Source organism: Myiozetetes cayanensis, unplaced genomic scaffold (assembly GCF_022539395.1).
Source record: "Myiozetetes cayanensis isolate MyiCay16 unplaced genomic scaffold, myiCay2020 scf1132, whole genome shotgun sequence".
In the NCBI taxonomy this organism is placed as follows: Eukaryota; Metazoa; Chordata; class Aves; order Passeriformes; family Tyrannidae; genus Myiozetetes; species Myiozetetes cayanensis.
In genome coordinates this window covers 1-12,794 of record NW_026086752.1, presented here as the reverse complement: position 1 = coordinate 12,794, position 12,794 = coordinate 1, and the positions used below count along the sequence as shown (strand labels likewise).

Below are 12,794 nucleotides of genomic sequence, written 5' to 3'. Positions count from 1 at the left end.
GGTGTGCCCAATGGGTGTGTCCCAATGGGTGTGTCCCAATGGGCGTGTCCCAATGGGTGTGTCCCCAAAGGGCGTGTCCCAATGGGTGTGTCCCCAAGGGTGTGTCCCAATGGGTGTGTCCCCAAGGGTGTGTCCCAATGGGCGTGTCCCCAATGGGTGTGTCCCAAGGGGCGTGTCCCAATGGGTGTGTCCCAAAGGGCTAGTGTCCCAATGGGTGTGTCCCAGGGGTGTCCCAATGGGTGTGTCCCAGTGGGCGTGTCCCCCAATGGGTGTGTCCCAGGGCGTGACCCAATGGGTGTGTCCCAATGGCGGTCCCATGGGTGTCCCAAAGGGCGTGTCCCAATGGGTGTGTCCCCAATGGGTGTGTCCCAGGGGGCGTGTCCCCACTGGGTGTGTCCCAGGGGTGTGTCCCAATGGCGTCCAGGGCGTGTCCCACTGGGTGTGTCCCAGTGGGCGTGTCCCAACGGGTGTGTCCCCAATGGGTGTGTCCCCAATGGGTGTGTCCCAATGGGCATGTCCCCAAAAGGGTGTGTCCCAATGGGTGTGTCCCCAATGGGTGTGTCCCAGGGGTGACCCCAGGTGTGTCCCCAATGGGCATGTCCCAGGCGTGTCCCCAATAGGCGTGTCCCAATGGGCGTGTCCCAATGGCTGTGTCCCCACTGGGTGTGTCCCAGTGGGCGTGTCCCCAGTGGGCGTGTCCCAATGGGCGTGTCCCAATGGCTGTGTCCCCAGGGGGGCGTGTCCCCAATGGGTGTGTCCCCACTGGGCGTGTCCTCAATGGTTGTGTCCCCAAGAGGGCGTGTCCCAATGGGCGTGTCCCAACGGGCATGTCCCAAAGGGTGTGTCCCAATGGGTGTGTCCCAGAGGGCGTGTCCCAATGGGTGTGTCCCCAAAGGGTGTGTCCCAGTGGGTGTGTCCCCAGTGGGCGTGTCCAAATGGGTGTGTCCCAATGGGTGTGTCCCCACAGGGCGTATCCCAGTGGTTGTGTCCCAATGGGCGTGTCCCAGTGGGTGTGTCCCCCAAGGGTGTGTCCCCAAGGGGCGTGTCCCCAATGGGTGTGTCCCAGTGGGCGTGTCCCCATGGGTGTGTCCCCAAGGGGGTGTGTCCCAATGGGCGTGTCCCAATGGGTGTGTCCCAAAGGGCGTGTCCCAATAGGTGTGTCCCCAGTGGGTGTGTCCCAATGGGCGTGTCCCATGGGCGTGTCCCCAAGGGGGCGTGTCCCCAATGGGCGTGTCCCATGGGCGTGTCCCAATGGGCCTGTCCCAGTGGGCGTGTCCAATGGGCATGTCCCAGTGGGTGTGTCCCCCAAGGGGGTGTGTCCCAATGGGCGTGTCCCCAATGGGTGTGTCCCCAATGGGTGTGTCCCAATGGGTGTGTCCCAGTGGGTGTGTCCCAATGGGTGTGTCCTCACTGAGTGTGTCCCAGTGGGTGTGTCCCAATGGGTGTGTCCCCAATGGGTGTGTCCCCAAAGGGGGTGTGTCCCAAAGGGTGTGTCCCCACTGGGTGTGTCCCAATGGGCGTGTCCCAGGGGCGTGTCCCAATAGGCGTGTCCCCACTGGGTGTGTCCCAAAGGGTGTGTCCTAATGGGCGTGTCCCAAAAGGGCATGTCCCAATGGGTGTGTCCCCAAGGGGGCATGTCCCAATGGGCGTGTCCCCAATGGGTGTGTCCTCAAAGGGTGTGTCCCCCAAGGGGGCGTGTCCCAAAGGGTGTGTCCCAATGGGTGTGTCCCCATGGGGGTGTCCCAATGGGCGTGTCCCCAAAGGGCGTGTCCCAATGGGTGTGTGTCCCAATGGGTGTGAGTCCCAATGGGTGTGTCCCCAATGGGTGTGTCCCAGTGGGTGTGTCCCCAGTGGGTGTGTCCCAGTGGGCGTGTCCCCAAAGGGTGTGTCCCAGTGGGCGTGTCCCAATGGGCGTGTCCCAAAGGGTGTGTCCCCAAAGGGTGTGTCCCCAATGGGTGTGTCCCCAATGGGTGTGTCCCAGTGGGTGTGTCCCAGTGGGTGTGTCCCAATGGGTGTGTCCCAGGGGCGTGTCCCCAGTGGGCGTGTCCAAGGGGGCGTGTCCCACCTCGTGCTCCAGGGAGCTGTACTCGCCCTCGGTGTTCTCCCTGACGATGAGGATGTCGATGTCGCGGTGCCGCGTCTCCACCCCGGGCAGGCTCTGGCAGTGGATCACGTTGGCGTAAAGGTCCAGGCTGGTCCTGCCCCCCCAGCCCCCAAAAAGATGCAGATGAGGCTCTGCTTCACCCTGGCCACACCCCCACCCAGTGCTCCCAGTTCCCTACCAGTGTTCCCAGTCCCCTCCCAGCACTCCCAGTGCTCCCAGTCCCCTCCCAGCGCTCCCAGTCCCCTCCCAGTCACCCCAGTCCCCTCCCAGCGCTCCCAGTGCTCCCAGTCCCCTCCCAGTACTCCCAGTGCTCCCACTCCCCTCCAAGCACTCCCAGTGCCCTCCCAGTCCCCTCCCGGTGCTCCCAGTCCCCTCCCACTACTCCCAGTGCTCCCAGTCCCCTCCCAGTGCTCCCAGTCCCCTCCCAGTACTCCCAGTCCCCTCCCAGTCCCATCCCAGTCCCCTCCCAGTGCCCCCAGTGCTCACCGGATGAGGTTGTTGCGGGATTTGTGGTTGGGGGGGAGGTTGTGGTTGGTCTCAATGTTCCCTGGAAAGGGGGGGAAGGAAAAAGGGGGTAAGGGGGGGTCCTGAGGGGCCTGGGGGGGTCCCTGAGGGGCCAGGGGGTCCCCAAAGTGTTAAAGGAGATCGGGAGGGGGTCTCTAAGGTATTGGGGGTCTCCAGGACGGTCCCCAAGCTGACAGGGGGGGTCCCCAAGGTACCAGAGGAACCTCCAAGCTCCCAGAGCCAGGAGACTCCCCAAAGTCCCATGGGGAGCCAGGGGGGGTCCCCAAACTGGCAGGGGGTCCCCAAAGTGCCAAGGTAGTTCAGGGGGGTCCCCAAACTAAGAAGGGGGGGGTCTTCAAGATACCAGGGGTCTCCAGAAGGGGTCCCCAAACTAACAGAGGAGTCCCCAAAGTGCCAAGGTAGTTCTGGGGGGGTCCTCAACCTGTGAGGGGGAGTCTCCAAGGTACCAGGGGTCTCCAGGGGATGTCCCCAAACTATCAGGGGGTCCTTAAAGTGCCAAGGCAGTTCAGGGGGTCCCCAAACTAAGAGGGGGGGGGGTCTCCAAGGCCCCAGGGGTCTCCAGGGGGACGTCCCCAGGCCGCCCCCAGCCCCTCTCACCCTTGAGGGCAACGTCAGGGGGGTTTCCCCAACCTGTGAGGGGGGCTCTCCAAGGCCCCAGGACTCTCCAGGGGGATGTCCCCAAGCTATCAGGGGGGTCTCCAAGGCCCCAGGGCCCTCCAGGAGGACATCCCCAGGCCGCCCCCAGCCCCTCTCACCCTTGAGGGCAATGCCAAGGGTTTCCAGGGGGAGTCCCCAAGCTATCAGGGGGTCTCCAAGACCCCAGGACTCTCCAGGGGGGTTTCCCCAAGCTATCAGGGGGTTCTCCAAGACCCCAGGACTCTCCAGGGGGTTTCCCAAGCTATCAGGGGGTTCTCCAAGACCCCAGGACTCTCCAGGGGGGTTTCCCCAAGCTATCAGGGGGTTCTCCAAGACCCCAGGACTCTCCAGGAGGACGTCCCCAGGCCGCCCCCAGCCCCTCTCACCCTTGAGGGCAATGCCAAGGGTTTCCAGGGGGGTCCCCAAGCTATCAGGGGGTTCTCCAAGACCCCAGGACTCTCCAGGGGGGTTTCCCCAAGCTATCAGGGGGTTCTCCAAGACCCCAGGACTCTCCAGGGGGGTTTCCCCAAGCTATCAGGGGGTTCTCCCAAGACCCCAGGACTCTCCAGGGGGTTTCCCAAGCTATCAGGGGTTCTCCAAGACCCCAGGACTCTCCAGGAGGACGTCCCCAGGCCGCCCCCAGCCCCTCTCACCCTTGAGGGCGACGCCGTTGCGCCGGATGGCCATGATGGCGTTGTGCACCTCGTCCTCAGGGGCCTCGGCGCCCACCCGCACCTCCTCGAAGTCCACGGGGACGCAGGCGCGCCTGGGGGGGGTCAGGGGGGGTCAGGGAAGGTTCCAGGAACACCCCCAATATTGGGGAGGGGTCCCAGAGAGGGGGCAGCACCCACCTGAAGACCTCCTTGACGTGCAGCATCAGCTCGGGGCCGATGCCGTCGCCCGGGATCAGCGTCACCGTGTGCCGGCCCCCGTACTTGGCTGGGGCTGGGGAGGGGGGTCAGGATGAGGGTCTGTACCCCCAACCCCATCCCAACCCCTCTTGCTGCCCCCCGTGTCCCCCTCCCCAATTGGGACCACCCCCACCCGCTGGGCACGCCCCTGTGGTTTTTTTGGGACCCCCCCTACGGTTTTGGGATCCCCTCTTGGGTCCCCCCGTGGTTTTGGGACCCCCCCTGGGCTTCCCCCACGGTTTTGGGATTCCCCCCTGGGTTCCCCTGGGTTTTGGGACCCCTGGATCCCCCACGGTTTTGGGACCCCTCTTGGGTCCCCCATGATTTTGGGACCCTCCTCCCTGGGTGTCCCCACGGTTTAGGACCCCCCCTGGGCTTCCCCCAGGATTTTGGGAACCCTCCCTGGGTCCCCCCCTTGGTTTTGGGACCCCCCCCGTGTGATTTTGGGATCCCATCCCTCTTGAGTCCCCCCGTGGTTTTGGGACCCCCTCTGGGTCCCCCCGTGGTTTTGAGACCCTCCTTGGGTCCCCCTGCGGTTTTGGGACCCCACTCTGGATCCCCCCCATGGTTTTGGGATTCCCCCCTGGGTTCCCCCCAAGTCTTGGGACTCCCCCCATGGTTTTGGGACCCCCCCTGGGTTCCCCCATGGTTTTGGGACCCCCACTCTGGGTCCTCCCGTGGTTTTGGGACCCCCCCTGGGTTCCCCCATGGTTTTGGGACCCCCCTCCATGATTTTGGGACCCTTCCTTGGTCCCCTCATGAATTTGGGACCCCCGCCCTGGATCCCCCCAGAGTTTTGGGACCCCCAGCTCCCCCATGGTTTTCGGACCCCTGGATCCCCCATGGTTTTAGAATGCCCCTCCTGGATCCCCCAGGGTTTTGGGACCCCCCCAGCTCCCCCGTGGTTTTGGGACCCTCCCTGGATCCCCCAGCTCCCCTAATTTTGGGAGACCCCTGAGTTTCCCCCATGATTTTTGGGGCCCCTCCTCAGTGCACCCCCAATATTTTTAGGGTCCTCTAGATCCCCTCCATGCTTTTGGGACCCACCCCCATCCGACCCCCAATATTTTTAGGAACCCCTCAGGTGCCCCCATGATTTTGGGACCCCCTCATGATTTTGGAGCCCCCATAATTTTGGTGCCCCCCAGTACTCACAATGCTGCGTTGCTGTAGGGTCAGTGGCGGAGGGAGGGGGAAGGAAATGGGGTGTCAGTGACAAATTTGGGAGTCAAGACCCCTAAGCCCCCCCCCTTAAAAAACCAACAATTTCCCCCCCCTTTTCCCAAATATCCAACCCTGACCCTTCAGGAACCCTTCCCCCAAAACAACCCCCCACCATAAAGGGGGCTCAGAACTCATCCCAAATTTGGGGGGTCACAAGGCACCATTGCCCCCAATACAAAGGGGTTGGAGACCCCCCCAGAATGGGGATGGTGACCCCCAAACTTCCCCCCTCGGAGATGGGAGGGGGACCCCCCAACCCAGAATAGGGGGCACATTTGACCCCTCCCCAAAATCTTAGAGGGTCCTGAGATATTGGGGGTGGAGGGGGGGGGGATTGAGGTGAAACCCCCCCCCCCCAAAAAAAAGGGGGGCACTCACGGGGGGGAGGTGGAGCCGCTCGACACTGTGGGAAATCCAGGCCTGTGGAATCCACACCTGGAGGGGGAAGGGGGGGACAGGGGATGTGACCCCCCCCACACCCAGACAAACCCCAAAGACCCCCCCCTTTGCACCCACCCAGGTCCCAAGAGCCCCCCAAAAAAGTAGCCAGGAGACCTCCCAAAAGGGCCCAACCCCCTCAAAGGACCTTGTGCCCCTCTCCCAGGGGCCCACCTGGCTCTACAAGAGTCCCAGGGACCCCTCCCCAAAGGGACCCCCAAAATGACCCCCTGAGACCCTCAAATTCCTCCCTGGGACCCTCAAATACCCCGCACGAGCCCCCAAAATGACCTCCTGAGACTCCCAAAATCGCCCCCTAGGACCCCCTAAAATTGCCCCCAGACCCCCATTTGTGCCCCTAAAATCGCCCCCCAGGGACCCCCCAAAATCAACTCCCTGAGATCCCCAAAACCCTTCCCCAACCTCACTTTGTGCCCCCAAAATCGCGCCCGGTACTCCCAAAATCACCTGAGACCCCCAAAATCCCCCAATATCCCCTATTTGTGCCCCAAAATCGCACCCCCAGGACCCTAAAATTCCCCCAGACTTCCCATTTGTGCCCCCAAATCGCCCCCAGGAACCCCTCAAAATCATCTCCTGAGACCCCAAAATGCCCCCCAGACCCCTCCTTTTTGCCCCAAAATCGCCCCCATGGAACCCTCAAAATCATCTCCTGAGACGCCCAAAATGCCCCCAAACTCCTCCTTTTGCCCCCAAAATCGCCCCCTGGGACCCCAAAATTACCCCCGGACCCCTCGTTTCTGCCCCCAAAATTTCCCCCGTCCCCAAAATCGCTCTCTCTGAGACCCCAAAATCCCTCCCCAGAGCCCCCTTTGTGCCCCCAAAATCGCTCCCCGGGACCCCCAAAATTCTCCCCCCTCCCGGGACCCCAGTTGCCCCCCTCCGGTTGCCCCGCCCCTCCATAAATATCAGCCAATCACCGCACAGATCACCACCCCTGGTCCCGCCCACCCGCCCGAGACTTAACCAATCAGCGTTGGCGATGCCGGACCGCACCCCCCCACACACCCCCTCATGGCAGCAGCCAATCAGAGCGCGATCCGTCGCCCCCGCCCCCCCGCGCACGCGCCGCTCCGTCAGGGCGCGGCCTCGCGCTGCCGGTGCGGCGGGAACCGGCCGGCGAGAGGGGCCCGTTCGGAGCCTCTAACCGGGGTCAGACCGGGCTCTAATCGGGCTTCGTCACTCACCGCTCGCCGCCGCAGCGCGGCCCGGACCAGGCGCGGCCGCGCCGCCGCCAGCGCCGCCGCCGCCGCCATGATGCTCCCCCCTCCGCCGCTAGGCGCAGATCTCGCGAGATCTCTGCGCCCGCCCCACGCGCGGAGCGGCGGCTCGGCTCGAAATCTCGCGAGAGTTCTCTGCGCCGTTGCCGCACCCCCCTCTCCCCTCACGCCGCCATTTTGTGCCTCGGAGCGGCCCCGGCGCGACGCGGGAAAGGCGGCGACGCCCCCGCCGTTTTGCCCCCTTGGGGCGGCATCGCCCGAGCGCGGAGCCCTTTGCTCCGCAACTGTGCTTTGCTTTCAGGGCTAAAAACATTAAAAAATGCACAAAAACGGGCGGGGAAGATCCCGCGGCCACCGCCCCACACGCAGCGGTCGCTATGGCAACGCGCGCGCTGCTGCGCATGCGGCAGGGCGGGACGGCGCCTCCCGCCGCCATTTTCCCCTCTTGTTCATGCCCCTCCCGTTTTAACCGCGCCCCTCCCACAATAACCACGCCTCTTTCCCGTTAACCACGCCCGTAAATTGCTTGGCCACGCCCCTATAGCTACTAGACCACGCCCCTTTTCCATTGACCCCGCCCCCCTCGAGAGCCACGTGGCGCGCCGGCCGCTCGCGCGCCCGCTCCCCATTGGCCGGAGGGCGCGCGGGCGCCCCGACTGCCGCGCTCTGATTGGCTGTTGCCGCCCGGGGGGGCGTGGCCAGAGGTGCCGGCGCATCATGGCGGCTCTGGGGGCGGTCGCGGTGCTGCTGCTCGTGGGGGCCATCGGGGCCCGGGGTACGGGGGGGACCCCCCGGCTGGGGGGGCTTTTGGGGGTCCTCTGGGGCGCTGGGAGGGGTCCCTCGGGCCGTTGGGGTGGTGTGGGAGGTGAGGGGTCCCCGGTTGTGGGGGGCTTTTGGGGGGTCCCGTGGGGGTCCCAAAGGGGGGAGGGTCCCGTGGGGACGTCCCGAGATTATCGAGGGGGTCCCGTGGGGGTAGAGGGGTCCCGAGGGATTGGTGTCCCTCCTCCCCACCTCGGACGGTCCTGGGGTATTGGGGTGTCGTGGAGGGGTCGGGGAAAACTGTGGGGTGGGGGGTCCCCGGGGGTTGTGAGGGCCGTTGGGGGGTCCTGGGGCGTTGGGGGTCGTGGAGGAGGGTCGGGGGTCCCGAAGTTGTGACAGCCTGGGGGGTCCCTTTGAGGATCCCCAAAAGTTGTGACAGCCGGGGGGGGTCCCTCTGGGGGCTCCCAAAGTTGTGAGAGCCGAGGGTCCCTTTGGGGGTCCTTGAAGTTGTGAGAACCGGGGGGTTCCCTTTGGGGGTCCCCGGGGGTTGTGACAGTCGGGGGAGCCTTTTGGGGGTCCCCAAAAGTTGTGAGACCTGGGGGGGTCCCTTTAGGGGTCCCCAAAAGTTGTGAGAGCCAGGAGGGTCTCTTTGGGGGTCCCCGAAGTTGTGAGATCCAGGGGGGGTCCCTTTGGGGATCCCCAAAGTTGTGAGAGCCGGGGGGGCCCTTATGGGGTCCAGTGGGGGGGTCTCCCAAGTTGTGAAAGGGAGGGGTCCCTTTTGGGGGTCCCCAAAGTTGTGAGAGCTGGGAGGGGGTCCCCAAAGTTGTGAGAACTGGGGGTTCCCTTTGGGGGTCCCCAAAAGTTGTGACAGCCGGGAGGGGGTCCCTTTGGGGGTCCCCAAAGTTGTGAGAGCCGGGGAGGTCCCTTTAGGGGTCCCTGAAGTTGTGAGAGTTGGGGGGGTCTCTTTGGGGGTCCCCAAAAGTTGTGAGAACCAAGGGGGTGTCCAATGGGGGGTTCCCTTTGAGGGGTCTCCAAAGTTGTGAGAACCAGGGGGGTCCTTCTGGGGGGCCCCAAAGTTGTGAGAGCTGTGGGGGTCCCTTTGGGGGTCCCTGAAGTTGTGAGAGAGCCGGGGGGGTCCCTTTAGGGGTCCCCAAAGTTGTGAGAGTCGAGGGGGTCCCTCTGGGGGTTCCCAAAGTTGTGAGGGCCAGGGGATCCCTTTGGGGGTCCCCAAAAGTTGTGAGAACCAATGGGGGGGTCCTTTTGGGGGTCCCCAAAGTTGTGTGAGAACCAAGGGGGGGTCCAATGGGGGGGTTCCCTTTGGGGGTCCCTGAAGTTGTGAGAGAGCCGGGGGTCCCTTTGGGGGTCCCCAAAGTTGTGAGAACCAAGGGGGTGTCCAATGGGGGGGTCCCTTTGGGGGTCCCCAAAGTTGTGAGAACCAAGGGGGGGTTCAATGGGGGGGTCCCGACCAACCGTGCCCCTTCAAACCCCCCCAATTCCCCATCCCATGGAGGGGGGGGGCGGCTCCAAAGTCACTGTGGGGTCCAATGAGTGCAAGGGGGTCCTGACACCCCCACCTCCTCTTCCCCCCAGGCGAGCCCTGCCCAGAGCCCTCCATCGCCCCCTCCTACTACACCACGTCCGACGCCGTCATCGCCTCCGAGAGCGTCTTCGTGGTGGAGATCTCACTGCTCTGCAAAAACGGGGCCCAGGTGAGACCCCCCCCAAATTAATTTGGGGGTTAGGGGGTGGGAGAGACCCCCTGACCCCCTGAGCGCCCTCCCCCGCCAGAACGTGGCTCTCATGCGACGTGAACGGGAAGCAGTTCCCGGTGACGCAGCGGGCAGGACGTGGGCAGGTACCAGGTGAGGTTTGGGGGATTTTGGGGGGTTTTGGGGGTTGGGGGAGCTCAGGTGAGTGTTTGGGGGTCTCCCGTGGGGGAGGGGGTTGAGGGGATCTGGTGAGGTTTGGGGGAGCTCAGGTGAGTTTGGGGGCTCAGGTGATTGGCAAGGGGGTACTGGGGGGGTGCTCAGGTGAGTTTTGGGGGTGCTCCAGTGAGTTTGGGGGCTCCGGTGAGTGTTTGGGGGTCCCCGTGGGAGAGAGGAGGTTGAGGGCATCTGGTGAGGTTTTGGGGGCTCAGGTGAGTTTGGGAGGGGGCTAAGGTGAGTTTGGGGGGCTCAGGTGATTGGCAGGGGGTACTGGGGGTGCTCAGGTGAGGTTTGGGGGGCTAAGGTGAGTTTGGGGGTCCTCAGGTGAGTGTTTGGGGATCCCGGGGAAGAAAGGGTTGGGGGCAGGGGAGGTTTGGAGGGGCTCAGGTGAATGAGAGTGGTCGGGGTGTTCAGGTGAGTGTTTGGGGGTCTCACATGGGAGGAGAAAGGGTGGGGGGGCTCAGGTGAGTTTTGGAGGGACTCAGGTGAGTGAGGTGGTTTAGGGGGCTCAGGTGAGTGTTTGGGGTCCCCGTGGAGGAGGGGGTTGAGAGGGATCTGGTGAGGTTTGGGGGCTCAGGTGAGTTTGGGGGGCTAAGGTGAGTTTTGGGGATCCCCATGGGAGGAAAAAGGGTTGGGGGGCTCAGGTGAGTTTGGGGGTCCTCTGTGGGGAGGGAGGGTTGAGGGCGGTCCAGAGTGAGGTTTGGGCGGGCTCAGGTGAGTTTGGGGGCTAAGGTGAGTTTGGGGTGTCCCCTGTGGGGAGAAAGGGTTAGGGGGCTCAGGTGAGTTTAGGGGTTGTTCAGGTGAGTGAGAGTGGTTTGGGGGTGCTCAGGTGAGTGTTTGGGGTTCTCCCGTGGGAAGAGGGAGGGTTGAGGGGATCTGGTGAGGTTTTGGGGGTTGCTCAGGTGAGTGGGGTCCCCCATGGGGGAGGAGGGTTGAGGGGGTTCAGGTGAGGTTTGGGGGTTCAGGTGAGTTTGGAGGAGGCTCAGGTGAATTTGGGGGCCTCAGAAGAGTTGGGGGAGGCTCAGAGTGGGTGGGGGCTCAGATGAATTTGGGGGCTCAGATGAGCGGGGAGGGGCTCAGGTGAGTTTGGGGAGCTCTGGGGGCTCAGGTGAGTTTGGGGGAGTTTGAAGGGGCCCTGGGGGCTCAAGTGAGTTTGGGGGGGCTCAGATGAATTTGGGGGGCTCAGATGAATTTGGGGTGGCTCAGGTCGTTGGGGCAGCTCAGATGAGTTTGGAGGAGCTCTGGGGGTCTCAGGTGAGTTTTGGGGGTCTCAGATGAATTTGGAGGGCTCAGATGAATTTGGGGGCTCAGATGAGTTTGGGATGCTCAGATGAGTTGGGGGAGCTCAGATGAACTTGGGGCGCTCAGATGAGTTGGGGCTCAGAAGACTTTGGGGGCTCAGATCAATTTGGGGGGCTCAGATGAATTTGGGGGGCTCAGGTGAGTTTTGAGGGGCTCAGATGAATTTGGGGTGGCTCAGGTGAGTGAGGGGGCTCAGATGAATTTGGGGGCTCAGATGAGTTTGGGGGCTCAGAAGAGTTGGAGGGCTCAGATGGAGTTGGGGGCTCAGGTGATTGGGGGAGCTCAGATGAGTGGGGGGGCTCCAGGTGAGTTTGGGGAGCTCTGGGGGCTCAGGTGAGTTTGGGGGAGTTTGAAGGGGCCCTGGGGGCTCAAGTGAGTTTGGGGGCTCAGATGAATTTGGGAGGCTCAGATGAATTTGGGGTGCCTCAGGTCGTTGGGAGCAGCTCAGATGAGTTTGGAGGAGCTCTGGGGGGCTCAGGTGAGTTCTGGGTGGCTCAGGTGAGTTTGGGGGGGCTCAGATAAATTTGGGGGGCTCAGGTGAGTTGGGGGGGCCTCAGATAAATTCGAGGGGGGGTCTCAGCACCCTCTCCCCCCAAGGTGTCCTGGAGCCTGGAGCACCGGCAGGCGCAGTCGGGCACGTACGAGGTGAAGTTCTTCGACGAGGAGTCCTACAGCGCCCTGCGCAAGGTGGGCACCCCCAGGACCCCCCCTTTTCCTCCTGGGGGGACCCCCAAACCCCCTTCACTCCTGGAGACCCTCCCTGACCCCCCACCCCTTTTTCCCCCTTTTTCCCCCAGGCCCAGAGGAACAACGAGGACGTGTCGCGGATCCGGCCCCTCTTCACCGTCAACGTCGACCACAGGGTGGGGTTTTGGGGGATTTTGGGGGTTTTGGGGGGGTCTTGGAGGTTTTGGGGTGTGCCACGGATTTCAGGGAATGCCAAGGATTTCAGGGGGTTTTTTGGGGGGGGATTGCAGAGGTTTAAGGGGTGGATATTCGGGATTTGGGGGGGTTTTGGTGGTTTGGGGAGGTGGGCGCTGGGATTTTTTGGGGTGGGGGTGTCAAGGATTTTCAGGGAGTGGCACTGGGATTTTGGGGGGTCCTCAGGGTTTTTAGGAGGCAGACACTGGGATTTTGGGGGGTCCCAGGGTGATTAGGGTTGGGTTGACAAGGGGATTTCGGGGTGTCCCAGTGTTTGTAGGGAGTTGTCGTTGGGATTTTGGGGTGTCCCGGGGTTTTTGGGAGGCAGGCACGGGGATTTTGGGGTGTCCCCAGGGATTTTCAGGAGGTGACCCTGGGATTTTGGGGTGTCCCAGGGTTTTTAAGAGGATAACACTGGAATTTTGGGGTGTCCCAGGGTGTTTAGGATGGGAATGACGTTGGAATTTTGGGGTGTCCTGGTGTTTTTAGGAGGCAGCCACTGAAATTTTGGGGCACCCCAGTATTTTTAAGGGCTTGACACTGGAATTTTTTGGCCATCCCAGAATTTTTAGGAAGCACCCCCTGGGATTTGGGGCCATCCCAGGATTTTCAGGAAGCACCCCCTGGGATTTTGGGCCATCCCAGAATTTTTAACAAGCATCCCCCGGGATTTTGGGGCCATCCCAGGATTTTCAGGAAGCACCCCTTGGACTTTTGAGCCATCCCAGAATTTTTAGGAAGCATCCTCTGGGATTTGGGGCCATCCCAGGATGTTCAGGAAGCATTTCCCTGGAATTTTGAGCCTTCC

At 62.9% G+C, this 12,794-nt stretch overlaps 2 protein-coding genes across 2 annotated transcripts; one reads left to right on the top strand and one right to left on the bottom strand.

The window, feature by feature from the left end:
- Positions 1-2,042: 2,042 nt before the first annotated feature.
- Positions 2,043-7,121, bottom strand: LOC126635181 (isocitrate dehydrogenase [NAD] subunit gamma, mitochondrial-like; the record flags this gene model as incomplete). Its single annotated transcript, XM_050306141.1, has 7 exons — positions 7,047-7,121; positions 5,779-5,835; positions 5,328-5,343; positions 4,117-4,210; positions 3,919-4,031; positions 2,591-2,651; positions 2,043-2,198 (listed from the first exon to the last, which is right to left on the bottom strand). Coding segments are annotated over exons 1-7 (566 nt in total), but the record flags the coding sequence as incomplete, so codon positions are not given.
- A 623-nt stretch (positions 7,122-7,744) lies between these two features.
- Positions 7,745-11,934, top strand: LOC126635182 (translocon-associated protein subunit delta-like; the record flags this gene model as incomplete). Its single annotated transcript, XM_050306142.1, is given in 7 exon segments — positions 7,745-7,854; positions 9,429-9,547; positions 9,627-9,637; positions 9,639-9,675; positions 9,677-9,700; positions 11,663-11,752; positions 11,863-11,934. Coding segments are annotated over 7 exon segments (411 nt in total), but the record flags the coding sequence as incomplete, so codon positions are not given.
- Between the last annotated feature and the right edge of the window lie 860 nt (positions 11,935-12,794).